The 13,758-nt window shown below is 41.1% G+C and overlaps 1 protein-coding gene, 1 long non-coding RNA gene and 2 other non-coding genes across 6 annotated transcripts; 3 read left to right on the top strand and 1 right to left on the bottom strand.

The window, feature by feature from the left end:
• The first annotated feature begins 3,381 nt into the window (after positions 1-3,381).
• TRNAR-ACG (transfer RNA arginine (anticodon ACG)) lies at positions 3,382-3,454 on the top strand. The gene has a single exon. It is a non-coding gene; the product is annotated as a tRNA-Arg (tRNA).
• Positions 3,455-4,126: 672 nt separating this feature from the next.
• On the top strand, positions 4,127-4,199 carry TRNAV-CAC (transfer RNA valine (anticodon CAC)). The gene has a single exon. It is a non-coding gene; the product is annotated as a tRNA-Val (tRNA).
• Positions 4,200-4,330: 131 nt separating this feature from the next.
• HMGN4 (high mobility group nucleosomal binding domain 4) lies at positions 4,331-11,965 on the top strand. 3 transcript variants are annotated; one of them, XM_069564696.1, is made up of 2 exons: positions 4,331-4,581; positions 10,224-11,965. In XM_069564696.1, the coding sequence occupies exon 2, from the start codon at positions 10,289-10,291 to the stop codon at positions 10,559-10,561; it is 273 nt and encodes a 90-aa protein (XP_069420797.1). In that variant the 5' UTR covers positions 4,331-4,581; positions 10,224-10,288; the 3' UTR covers positions 10,562-11,965. The 3 variants fall into 3 exon arrangements, with proteins under 3 accessions (XP_069420797.1, XP_069420795.1, XP_069420796.1); XM_069564694.1 differs by lacking the exon at positions 4,331-4,581 and adding an exon at positions 6,197-6,281; XM_069564695.1 differs by lacking the exon at positions 4,331-4,581 and adding an exon at positions 8,524-8,613.
• Positions 6,563-9,192, bottom strand: LOC138426052 (uncharacterized). The gene is made up of 2 exons (XR_011251493.1): positions 9,148-9,192; positions 6,563-6,720 (listed from the first exon to the last, which is right to left on the bottom strand). It is a non-coding gene; the product is annotated as an uncharacterized lncRNA (long non-coding RNA).
• Positions 11,966-13,758: the final 1,793 nt, after the last annotated feature.

Here is a 13,758-nt window from a genome sequence, read left to right as displayed (position 1 = left end):
AGATGAACCCCTGCCTCTCCCCCAAAGACCTAAAAGACCGCGCGGCCATAGGAAAACTGAGACCCTGCGTGCAGGAGTGAGGTAAGGAAAACTTGGGAGCGAGCCTGAATCCCTGGGCGGCGCCAGAGGAGTCTCCGGAAACTGCCAGGAAGGGCAAGAGTTCAGCAGCTCAGGCTTCCTTGGGTGAAGTATGACCTGGGACCCCTGGAGGAAAGGAAATTAGCCACATTTACACGAGAACACCCCTCCGAGTCGTGTAACGCATTTGCACCAGAACACTTTCTGCACCAGGAACTAGTCCCTGAAGAAAGAACGCCCTGTGTTCTTTATTTCATGGATTTTAATTAAAATTCGAGCTCTTCCTTACCCCATTTCTTTCCGTAAAATAGACTCCCACCTGCCTGCTTCTTGCTTGACTAAGTCGTATCTTTAAAAAATTCAAGATTTCATTATTAAAACCTAGTCTTGGAAAGAGGTAAAGGAGCAATCTCCTCTCTTCTGCAGCTAGAGGAAGAGAAGCTTTCTTGTTCGATAACTTATCCAAAGGATCTACTTGATAAAACTGTTAAATTTAGAGCATCCACAAGAAGTACTATATTTTCATAGGTGCTTGTGTATTTGTAACTGTTCCAGATTCATTCTATTCTATGAAATAGATATGTCCTTAGACGAAGGACTTTAATGGAACTAGCAAAGCGTTTTACAAACTGTTGCCATAGCTGTGAAAGTAACTTCCCAATTGAAACTTGTAATTATAATAGGCTGCTTACTTGAAATCTGTGACTATTCTGAAAATGCTGAAATTAACATGCCAGTATTTTTAAACTGTATCAATATTAAAGGATATCTCTGTCTCACTCTAAACCAGCCATTCTGACGCACAGTCTGATTGACTCCATGAAATAAGTCAGCACCGATTTAATAATATAAGATTAACCATCGTTTTATTAATGTGCTTGGAGCCAGAAAGAAAGTGAAGTTGCTCAGTCGTGTCCGACTCTTTGCGACCCCATGCGCTGTAGCCTACCAGGCTCCTCAGTCCGTGGAATTTCCCAAGATAATCATAAACAGCATAGTCACACCTAACATGACTTTGTCCAAGCTGGAGTGGACATTTAGAAAGACAGCAGAGCCAGTAATATTTGGTTTGGGTTTTTCCTTTGACTGGCATGTGTTCAAAATTTGCACAGAAATTCTGAGACATCAAAGGAGTTTTTAACAAGCTAGAGACAAGTCTTGGGAGAAAAAGTGAGACCAAGAGCAATCATTTTCAGAAATCTGGATGTGATCTGCAAAGACCATGGACAGGCCCCTGACATTGGCTCTGTTCCACACAACTGAAATTGGAGAAGGTGTAGATCTCTGTGTCATAAACTGCTGAGAGTGGAAATAACTGGCAGTGCTACTATTTCCCAAATACTTGCGAGAGAACTGGAAGAAGAGAACTGTAACCCAGGGAGGAGGAGACTCCACCACAGGGATGATTGATTTTTACATGTCAACTTGGCTAGTCTACAGAGCCCAGTTATTCAATTAAACAGTAATATACATGTTGCAGTTATTTAATTAAACAGTAATGTACATCATGTATGGATGTGAGCATTGGGAAGGGAAGCCTGGCATGCTGCAATCCATGGGATTGCAAAGAGTTGGACATGACTGAGCAAATGAACTGTACTGTACATGTTGCTGTGAAGGTATTTTATACATGTGGTTAACATCTACAATTAGTTGACTATAATAAGTAAAAGAGATTATCCTTAGTAATGTGCATGGCCCTTATCTAACAAGTTGAAAGACTTAAGAGCAAAATGAAGGTTTTCCTAAGGAAGAAGAAACTATCTCAAGACTATAGCATCAGCTCCTGGCTGAGATTTTTCTAGACTGCCATCCAGCAATACAGATTTCAGACTTGTCAGTCACCGCAGTCACATAAACCAGTTTCTAGAAATGCATGTATATTTTCCTACTGGTTATTTTTCTGGACTCTGTTTCTCTTTTTCTAGCTGGGACAAACCCTGAAGAAAAGACTGGAAACTGGAACCCTCAGAAAAGACCCAGGAGAAGATCTCTAAAATCAAAATGAAAGCAAGCCTCAGCTCATGTCAGAACACCAGAGAAATCTGAGAAAGCCAAAAAAAAAAAAAAAAAAAAGGAGAGAAAAAAAAAATAAAAAAACTTACAAAACCTTCAAAATGAAGGGAGATCTTTGCAGATATTATGTGGAGCAGAGGGATCCTGGGCATGGAGGGGAGGCCTTTTTGTCCTCCATTTCTTGTAGGTAAGACTCCAGCCTCCATGACCCTCTCTGAGTTCCAAAGAGCAGATTCAAACAGTGTTAATCAAAGGAGGGGCAGCCGGGAGACCACCTGAAGCAATATTAAAGGGACCAGAGAGGCTCATCAGAATTAAGGAACCGGATCACCTGAGACTGGCACACACCCTAATCTTGTCAGCAACCCCACCCTTTTGAAACTTGGCAGAAGAAGAATGCTAGACTGTTACTGCCTTGATCTTATCATATACCTCTGCCTGACTGTATAACTTCTCCCTATTCACCACGGAAGGAGGGGTGGGGCACAGTTCTTGAGGCCCCTAGCCTATTGTGTTCCCCCTTTGCCTGGCAAAGAAGTGAAGCCACTCTTTCCTTCTCCATGACTCCCTCCGTATTTCTGTTCAGCATGGGTGCACAGAGAGCCAAGATTTTGGCATCACAAAGGCTTCCAGTTTCCTAGGGACTAACAGCCAAAGTCCAGACAAGGGCGTACAAGGCCCGAGGTTATCTCCCCGAGGTCTCCTACCCATCTCTGCCCAGCACTGGCCTCCTAGACATTGCTGAAACGTCTCAAGTACGCTCCCACCTCCAGGATTTTGCCCTGGAGATTTCCACAGTTCCAGATGGCTCTTTTCCTAGATACCCATATTTATCGTTCACCCCTTTCCCTGATGGACTTTTAAATTCTCTTTCCGTTTCTCTTTTTACCTCTAAGTGCTTATCACGGTTATTTCATTTATTGAGTGTTTTAATACCGTCTTAGCTACGTCCATGCAGTCTTCTTGAAGTCAAAGATCACAACTTGTTTTCTTAAGTCGTCTTTCCAGTGCCTTGAATGGTAATATTGGTTGAATGAATGAATGAATGGATGGAGAGGTGATTTGGGGACAGAGAGGGTGCAAGGTTCGGTACAGACATCCTGAGAAAGGAGCACAGACTCTGGGGCACCTGCAGACGAAGTGGCCGCCAGAGAGTTCACGCTCTGCAGTCTGAACTAGTCAAGAAAACGCGGCTTTCAGGCCCAGGAGCAGACTCCAAAAAGTGGAAATGTGCCGCCGCCTAGTTTCTGATGAAGACAGGTCCGCCTCCTTATCACCCACGTGCGGGGGCCAGTGGCGCAATGGATAACGCGTCTGACTACGGATCAGAAGATTCCAGGTTCGACTCCTGGCTGGCTCGTAGTGCGCATCCTCACTTTTCCTTCTTTACCTCTGCTGACCATTGAGGAACTGAGTGGAGTTAGAAAATCCACTGCAAAAAAAAAAAAAAGAAAGAAAATCCACTGCAAGGTGAAGTTTCAAGTTCCACTACCTGTAAGTCTCAGGAACGAGAAGGACCCGCTTTTGACCACAACTGGGGTCAAAACTCCTTTGCAGAGCAAATTCCGCATCCGACCATGCGGTGGCGATGGCCAAAGCCGAACAGAGAACTGTGCCTGGGCTCGGTGACACGCCCAGCCCCGCCAGTCCATTTTGACTGAAAGATGGGTTTGAGGTAACCTAGTAAGGCAAGAGGAAGAAATTAAAATCCAGAAGTTCAGATTGAAAAGTAATAGTGAGGGCTGGGGGAAGAGAAATAAGAGTGAAGGGGTTGAAGTCTCTTTTTCTCCCCCATCCGGTCATTTCCAGAATAAGAATGTATTAAGAATTTGGGTTCAGATCTGTATGCTGCAGGGGCTTGGTTTGCGCATCTAATTGGCCTCTCTAATTTGGGAGAGTAGTAGAAGAACCACTCGCGTATTAACAATGCACAATTGCAAGGATAACGATGAAAAATCGGAAGAAGAGGAGGAAATAGGAGGAGTCTGTTTTTAGCAGAAAGGATCTGCTGAGGAAGTTGTTCTTCCAAGATGTTTCCGTAGTGTAGTGGTTATCACGTTCGCCTCACACGCGAAAGGTCCCCGGTTCGAAACCGGGCGGAAACAACCGTTTTAGCGACCCTGGCTCGCCTTCATAATTTAAGATAGTTGAAAATCTTCACACCTCCTTTTCTTATTTCTCTCGCCCCAGGCCGTGGTGCCGAGGCCACGCTGCTCAGGGTGGGTCGGGAGCCCGCGGCGCCGGAAGCGGACACTCGCTCCCAGCGGGGGAGAGCCGGCGGGTCCCCGGCTCTGCGAGGCTACCCGAAGCCCGCAGCCCCGGAAGCGCATCCTTGCCTTGACTTGCCTTCCTGTTCCCGGCAGCGCCCAGCTCCGGGTGTCTGTTCGCCAGCCTGCGGTCCGCGACGGCCTTGCCTCAGCCCCGGGCACCGGCTCTGCAGGCCGGCAGCTGGGAGTCCCGCGCCCCTTGGACGGCCGCGAGACTCGGGTGAGTACCCGGGGAGCCTGAGCCTGCGTCTCCGGAAAACCGGGGTAATCCCGCTGCCCTCCGTAGATTGGCGACCTTTCTGCAATCTGGCCCTTGTGATAGGGTGACCTCGGGCCCCCGACAGCCCCACCTTGCCTTCCACTCTCCAGAACAGCTGCCGTGGCTCTCCTGGGCTTCGAGTGTTAATTTTTGGGAAAAGCGGAATCCGGGAGGTGAAGGTTAGAGAGATCTCAGGTCCTTCAGGGATGAGAGGTCCCCTCACGGAGACACTAGGGCAGAAAAAAAGGGAGGCGAGGAGGGGATTTGAAAACCTTGGGCCAGCAGGGCTGTGGGCTAGGCTGCCCTGGCCTGGACTCTTTCTCAGCGCCCTTCCCCAGCTTACGAGGCCTCACCACTGAGAACCCCCTCCTAAAGGAGACGCCGAAGGACTGAGTCTGCCTCCACTTTGTCCTTTCCCTGTCAACAAGAAAAAAGACCCCAAAGTTAAGAAATGGGCCCGCTGTGGATACTCCGTATTGCTTTGAAGCTTGAGAAGTCACTGGCAGCACTTGTTTAAAACCAGGATTTGTGCCCTGGGGTCTGGCTGCTTAACTTTGTTTGTGACATGACCTGCTTCCATGTTAAGTGAATCAATCAAACGCTTTTCTGGGAAAGAAGTCTTGCTATAATACCTAACAGCCTTGGGTATACCCTCAGGGTCTTCTTCTTAGATGAATTAATATCATTATTGTTACTATTTCTAACAGCCAAGCCTAGTCTCTCAGATCACATTGTTCCAGGTTCCCTCAAATGACTAATATGAATGTGATGTTTTTATGGCCTTGAGACAAGAAAGGACAATCCTTACCTAATGAACTGTTGTGAACTGTTTTTTTTTTTTTCTTCCTTACGTTTTTTAACAGGCAATGTGTATAGGCATCCCTTTCCCAGCCCTATTACTCCTCCATTTTCATACCTTCTCTGGAAGACCCATGCTTTTATCATCTTGTAATAGTCTCTCTTGTTAGCAAGACAGTAAGTTTGGCAGGTGCTCAGTGCAAACTTATCTAAGACATTTTCACTTAAAATCCCCTCTACACTACTCAGAAATACAGGTGAGTTAATGTGGTGCCTTGTGAGGAACAAGGGCTTCAGGGGCCCAGAAGGTGATGAGGATTCATCCTCTCCATCTTTCCCTGATGCTGAGGAGCAGGAGTCCTTTAGCAGGGAAGCTGAGTGTACCCGAAGCCAGCGTGCTGCGGATGGGTCACAGTTTGTCTGGAAGCTTATGGCTCTCGCCTTCTCTTCAAATCAGGTGTGTTCTGACAAGATCCAGCCGTAGGCCTACCCTTTTAAACACTCTGCCCTTTCTTACCTTCACCTACTAACCCTCCCTTCCTCCCCCAGTCTCTCTCACTTAACCTTATATGTAAGTTCAGTCTGCCCACCTTGGAATGTGGAGAACAAATAGGCTTTGGAGAGTGACACTGTGTGACCTCTTGCTCCTGTAGTGTACCGCACCTTGAATAGGATCGTTTATTTATTTATACTATATTCTTTATTGTCTCCTTCCTAAGCTTGGTGTTGTAACCATTTTCCAGGTCTTCCCTCCAACCCCAAGGCACTATCTTGCCATAAGTAAGAGGCGGAGAGAAGAGAGTGGCCTTCTGACTTTGGATTGAAACCAGAACCCAAGTTAGAACAAACTTCCTAGAACCCAGGTCAGGAACAATCAAAGAAGCAAAAGGCTGCTGCTAAAATGTGCCTTTGCTGGGGATGGTGTGGGGTGCATATGGGATGAGGTGGGATTTGGTCCTCAGATAGTAGAGACAGGCTCATGATGAAAGAGAAAAAAAAAAGCATGGAAAAAAGATTTTGAGAGCTGGGCAAAACATCAGAATTAATCTAATACAAGATATGTCATGAGTCACTGAGGCCTTTACACTCTTTTCCTCCTGTACTTGTTTGTTAGGACTGCCATAACAAAACATCACAGACTGAATATCTTGAACCACAGACATTTATTTTCCCACAGTCCTGGAAGCTGGGAGTCCAAGATCAAGGTGGCAGCAGGTTCAGCTTCTTCTGAGACCTCTCTCTTTGACTTGCAGATGGCATCTTCTTGCTATATCCTCACGTGGTCCTCTCTGTTTGTATTATCTGTGTCCAGATATCCAATATGATAGTCATTGGATTAAGACCCACCCATATAAATTCATTTTACTTATTCATCTCTTTAAAGGCCCCATCTCCCAATACAGTCACAGTCTGAGGTACTAAGGGTTAAGACTTCAACCTATGAATTTGGTTGGAGGGGTGGACAAATTCAGCCCATTTCTGGGGACAGAGATTGATGTATTTTATATGTTATTGACACAGTTTGGGGAATTCCCAGAAGTTAACTATGCGGAAGATTTTAATACACCTGCATCTCATCTTACTAACCATTTGTATATTTTTATTGCAGAAGAAAAACATCATTTGCTTTTTATTTTTCTATTAGTCTTTTTTTAAAAGCTGTTTCTGTCAGTATATTTAAACATCATAGGTCTTTTTCTAATATAAAAAAAAAAAAAACACAAATCTTCATAGCTAAGAAAAGGATTTAAAAAAAAGGATATTCCCTACCCCCCGCCTTAAGGTTACTGAGATACCTTTCCACATCATAAAACAAGCAGTTTGGTTAAATGAAGGGTTAAATTGAGATTTTCTCAAGAATTTCAGTCCAGTTCTTTACAATATGAATTCCAATGATTCAGAACTTTCACAAACTTGTTCTGTTGTCTGTTAATAAAATTTTGCCATGAGAAGTGTTATTTTAACAAAAGGGAATTGTTAGATTCCTAAAACTTTTTAAATTGTTGCCATGTCTTGGGAAAACAACCTCAGAATCTGTCTTGATAATTTCTTGCCTCGTTAATACCATTGAAAGTCCTATCTCTGTATTCCCAAAAGTTATATTACTTTAAAAATTTATCTGCCACACTTGAAGCTAAAATCATTTTGTACATCAACTATATTTCAGTTAAAAATTTTTTAAGTAAAAACAAAAACTTAGAAAAGATTTATCTGCCAATTTTTCTTTTTATTCACATGCATGATGGAATATTTATAGTCCTGTGACTTGTATATTTTATCACCTAGCAAATTCTTTCTTTCTTTTTTAATTCTTAAAATGTTTTTGTTTAACTTTAACTTGTAGACTTGATTTCTTTAGAAAAGTTTTAGGTTTAGCAGAAAGAGAGTTTCCATATATTTTCTCTCTCTCTACCTCCATTATTAACAGCTTGCGTTGGTGTGGTATGTTTGTTACAATGGATGAGCCAATATTTATACATTATATTAACTATTATAATTATTGTTTATATTAAGGTTCATGCTTTGTATGTAGTTCTGTGGGTTTTCTCTGATGTGTAATGTCATTATCCAACATTACAGTTAGTAGCATGCAGAATAGTTTCATTGCCCTAAAAAATTCCCTGTACTCTACCTCAAGTAATTTATTTTAAATTAATACGTGCAGTGAGAGCCTTTGCCTCCTGACCTCCTTGGACTTCATGAAAGTGACATAACGTTTATCCTGCCAGCTTTTTCATTATTTGTGCATTTATCTCCTATATTTGTAAGGTCAGTCACTGGTTCTCCTGATAAACTTCCTAAGTGTGAGTTTCAATGATGTAATCCATATTCATATACTCAGATCCAGAATCCAGCTTGTGGCCTGTTTTTCTTGAATTTATCTTTGTCGTCACTTGCTGTGTTTGGGCCTTTGACATGTGGTGATCCTGGTTCCTCTGCTTGGGATGGATTTCAAGGGATCTAACATGAAGACTGAGCCTAGGAAACAGACTGTGAGCATTCCCAGGACAGGACATGGGCTAAGAAACAAACTGGAGTGAGATGGAAGGAGAATGACTTGCCATACCTCATGGACCATATCCTGCCAGGCTCCTCTGTCCTGGGACTTCCCAGGCAACGATACTGGAGTGGGTTGCCATTTCCTTCTCCAGGGGATCTTCCCGACCCAGGGATCAAACTGGCGTCTCCTTCATTGTAAGCAGATCTTTACCACTAAGCCTCTTTATTTTAACTCATTTCTCTCTCTGTTCCACAAGAAGGAAGGAAAAGGACAAAATTTCCAGAAATTCTAGTCATAGTGAAAAAATAGTAATTTGAAGTTTTAGCACCATTTACAGGTGGTCACTTGCCTTTGTTAGCCAGGAAATATAAAAATCAAATCTAAGTTTGCTAAAAAAAATCTAAGTTTACTCAAGGACCATGTTTGCCCACTCTACCTAGATGGTGAGATCCAGCAAAAGTACCATACAAAACTCTGGAGCAATTTACATAAAACATAATTTTTTTCTTAAAATATTAAGGAGTAAGGCAGGGCATAGGGTTACAGAATTCCCCAGGTAACATATTCAAGGATGGGACACAAGGATGAGTAGATAATCTTGGCCTAAAGCTTAAAAAAATTTCCAAAGTGTTTGAATACCAGCCATGGGCCCAAGTCCTAATTATTGAGACTCAAAATAAATCATTTCTATTCTGTGTGACCTTGAATCTGTGCTCTGGGCTACCCACCTTTTTTAAGTGGCTTTTATTCTTGAGCAAACACATAAAATTACTCTGTAAAATATAGAGAATAATGGTGTATTACTCATGTTTCATTCCCCACCCTCTTCTAGTTTAAGGGAAAGAACTCCCCCCGCCTCCCCCTGCCACCACCACCCCCCCCCCCCCGCCCACCTGCCGCCCTTATTTCTGGATGAACACCATCCTTTTCTCAGCTGCCTTTGAGGTGACTACTGTTTTTATTTTTATATTTATCCCTTGCTCTTTTTAGTTTTATGGCATAGAAAAAGTCATTTAGTTTTACACTTAGAAATGGATCTATACTGTAGATCCATTTTGCAACTCTGTTTTTTTGCCCAACATTGTGTTCTTGAGATTCATCTGTGTTTTTGCATGTAGCGAGAGTCTATTCATTTCTACTGCTGAATAATATTCCCTTGTGCAGATATTACCAAAATGTATTTATTCTATTGAAGGACACTGGGTGCTTTTAGGTTCTTTAAATTACAGTGTTGCTATGAACATTCTTGTAGGGGTCTTGTATGCACACCTTCAAGAATTCCTCCAAGTAAACACCTAGAGGTGAAATTGCTTTAAATAATGCCACACACTAATTTACACACATATGAACACACACCCTAGAAGTGTATGCATTTTAATTGTTCTACATCTGCTGAGCCCTTAATATTGTCAGACAGTTTACCAATTTAATGGATATGAAATGTTATATCCTTTGATTTTTGTATTCATTCCCATATTACTAATGAAGTTGACGTTTTTATTTGCTTATTCACCATTCATGCTTTTTCTAAGAAGTACTTATTAATACTTTTGCCCATTGTTTTTAAATTTTCCTTTCATCCTTTTCTCGTGGATCTGTAGGAATTCTTTACATAGTCTAGACTCTAATCCTTTGTCAGTTATATGTATTATGAAGATCTTTCCCCAGCTTGTAACTTAACTTTTTTACACATCTTTTTGCTATATAAATTACAAATTTTAATATAGTTAAAATGTGAATTTTAATGTAGTTAAATTTGTCAGTCTTTTTCTTTATGACTTACACTTTTTGTGTCTTGTCAAAGAAATCTTTCTAGGAACAGTGAGAAAGACAGAAGAACCCCTTGGGCTGCCAAGCGCTGCTGCCACCATGCCCAAGAGAAAGGCAAAAGGAGATGCTAAAGGTGACAAAGGGAAGGTGAAGGATGAGCCACAGAGGAGATCAGCACGGTTGTCTGCTAAACCTGCCCTTCCAAAACCAGAGCCCAGGCCAAAAAAGGCCCCTGCAAAGAAGGGAGAGAAGCTGGCCAAAGGGAGAAAGGGAAAAGCAGAAGTCGGCAAGGATGGGAACAACCCTGCGAAAAACCGAGATGCCTCTACAGTCCGGTCACAGAAAGCAGAAGGCACTGGGGATGCTAAATGAAGTGTACCTTTTTGATAGCTCTGTACTTCTAGTGACTCTACTGTTTGAAATACTATTTTTAAATCAAATTTTATAAAAAATGTAGATTTTTTTTTTTTTAAGTTATGTTCTTAGCACACGAGATACTGCATTGTTGTCTTTTTGTGGAAAGGGCAAATAACCACTAGTAGAATGTTTCAGAAGCTGAATTGAAATGGGGGGAAATAGAAGTATCTGTCCTCGTATTTGAAGATTATTCTTGGTTCCTGGGAGAGGTTCTCTGACATTCACGCATGTCAGCCACTATGGCTCAGAAGCCTTACTGTGTGGAGAAAAAGTACTTCATGTCCCCTTTTCTTGATGTCATCAGCACATTCTTGACTTCCTGAAACCAGGAGTCATGATACGGCCTTGATACTCCTAGAATCAGCTGCATCAGGTAACAATTCTCAGGCTTGCTGGTGATGACATCAAGATTGTGTTGCTCAGAAGAACCAGGATTCCTGTTTGTAGTTTGTGGATCATCTCATTAATAATCCTGGAATTTTTAGTTCCTTTCCTCCATGTCAGAGTTGACCTGTGAAAATTTCTTAAATGCCTCATGTGAATAATCACCCTTTTTGAAAATTTTTCCTGTTTATTGTAGCAACAGACTTTGTTGACTTCGGAGAGGTGAGTTTGAAAGTTGTAAGATGTTATGGAATGTCACCCATGTCCTGCTGGAAATAACTATTTTTGAAAAGTCTCTTATAAAGCTGGATACAAGTTAGCTCCGTGGTAAGGGAGTGATCATTTCCTACTCAAAAGTCATAAAGCTACTCTTTACTGCCTTTAAAAAGTTTTGTAGTTTGCCTTTTACATTTGTATTTAGTCCTCTCTGAACTGATTTTTACAAAAACATGAGATAGTAATTCAGTATGTTTTTTTCCATATGGTAAGTGGTTGTTCCAACACCATTTTCTGAAAAGTTCATCCTTTCCTCAATGGTCTATAACACTGACTCTTTTCATAAATCAAGTTTCTTTGTGTGGAGGGGTGGGGGAGTCTGTTGATGGTTTCTGTTCTGACTCACTGGTCAATTTGTCTAACCTTGCGGCAGTACTATACAATCCTGAGTATTACCACTTTAGAAAAAGGTCTTGATCTCTCAGGACAATTCCACCTCCACCTTCAACATCAACAAACTTTTCTTCCTTGGAGTATCTTGGCTATTCTAAGCCAATTACTTTTCTATACAACTTCTAGAATTAGATTGACAATTTCCAAATCAAACAGATGAAAAGTTGAAATTTTTATTGGATTTGTATTGAATGTATAGATTAATTATAATATTGAGTCTTCCAATTCATGAACATGATATAATTCTCCATTTATTTTGACTTTTAAAATATCTTTCAATAAAGTTTTATAATTTTCTCCATTAAATGTTTTATTTTGTTAATATTTCTTAGGGACAGTACCCTGTTGGATGCTACCTTTATATAGTATATTTTTAGTTACTACATTTTCTGCTTTCAGCTGAAGTTGATTTATCAGCCTTTCTAAACTCATATCTGTATATTCTTTTGGGCTTTCTACACAGATAACCATACATTCTTTTTGTTTTGTTTTGTTTCTTTACAGTTGTTAAGTCTTTCCTTTTTCTAGTTTTAGGCACTGTTCAAGTGCTGGGAGTACAGCAGTGAACAAAACAAAGTCTGCTTTCACCAAGCTGATATTCTAGTGGGGGAAGGTGTAGAAAATACACAAATTTATGTGATGGAGTGCTTTAAATAAACAAGTATAAGTGGGTTCTATTTAGATAGGGTGGTTGGAGAAGTCCTCTCTGATGAGATGACATTTGAGCAGAGCTTCTAATGAAGTAAAGGAATAAGAGATGTGTCTCTGAGGGGAAAGCATTCCAGCAGAGGGAAAATCAAATGCAGAGATGAGATGAAAATGTGTTTGGTGTGCCGAGGAAGAACAAAGAGGCAGAAGTGACCGAACTGGAGTGAGGGTGGGTAAAAGTGATAGTTGATAGGATTGTAGAGATAGTGAGAGGCCAGAAAATGGAAGACTCTACACATTGTCATTTTTCTCTGAAAATGATGGAATGCGATTACATTTCTGAATAGGGAATCTACACAATCTAAGTTATGTGTGTGTGTGTGTGTGTGTGACTGATGCATGGGCAGTAGGGTGTAAGGAGTTGAAGGAGGAAAACCAGTTAGATTGCTGTCCCAACTGAATTGCTGGAAATTCTACTCTATCATGCTGTATTACTATCCTGTCTCTGTTCAACTATTCCCACCCCGTTTTATTTGGTATATGACAAATATGTGTAATATACCATATTGGTATATGTGATTTTCTCTTTGCCAAACCATAGAACAGTATCAAAAATCAATATTCCTTGTTGTCAAGAATCCAAAATCAAATTCAAGAAAGTCATCACTGTGTGTTTATTGTGATAATCCCACAGAAGGAAGGCCCTGACCCTTGTTGCCAGAGGGTACACTTTGAGGCATTTTGACACCTAAGCAGCGAAATGAAAACAGAAGTTAGTCAACAGTAATAAGATATTTCTCATTAAGTGCTTATTGTTTTCCAGACACTGTTCTGCTCAGTGATTTACATGTATAATTTTATTTCCATGACTGTATGACTTGAATCATATTACTATCCCCATTTTAGCATTTAGTGAGACTGAGGCAAACAAATTAAATAATTTGCCCTGAGGTCATACAGTGAGTAAAATCCAGATTAAGACCCAGGTGTATAACTCCAGGATCTAGAAGGCTCCTCGTTAAAAAGATCACTGGTAACCCAACCTCAAAGGTAATCCATCCAAAAGAATAATTTGGTGTTTCTGATTAAGGAACTTCCCCAGATACCATTAGGAAAAAAATCAAATGTAAGTAACAATATTCTACAAGCTAAACAGCTGTAATTTCCAATGAAGACTAGTAATGCAAGGACAATTTCAAAGGGGGAAAGTAGCCATAGGAATTCAGAATTTTAGTGTATCTCTAGCAACATAAAGCTAGAAAGGATACTATTTCTGTACAAGGAGAATTTTTTAGACAAATATTTCTGAAGTGGAGAAGAACAAATTAGGAATTACAAAGTAGCCTTTAAACCTCTCTTGCCCATGCTCCTGATCCACTTAGCATTCTTATCTGTAAATTCATAAATTAACATCCTGGTTTATTAATACTTCGAGAATTTGGGTGTCTGAC

Source organism: Ovis canadensis, chromosome 20, assembly GCF_042477335.2.
Source record: "Ovis canadensis isolate MfBH-ARS-UI-01 breed Bighorn chromosome 20, ARS-UI_OviCan_v2, whole genome shotgun sequence".
Lineage (NCBI taxonomy): Eukaryota > Metazoa > Chordata > Mammalia > Artiodactyla > Bovidae > Ovis > Ovis canadensis.
The sequence above is the reverse complement of the archived record's forward strand: the minus strand, read 5'-3'. Positions and strand labels throughout refer to the sequence as shown.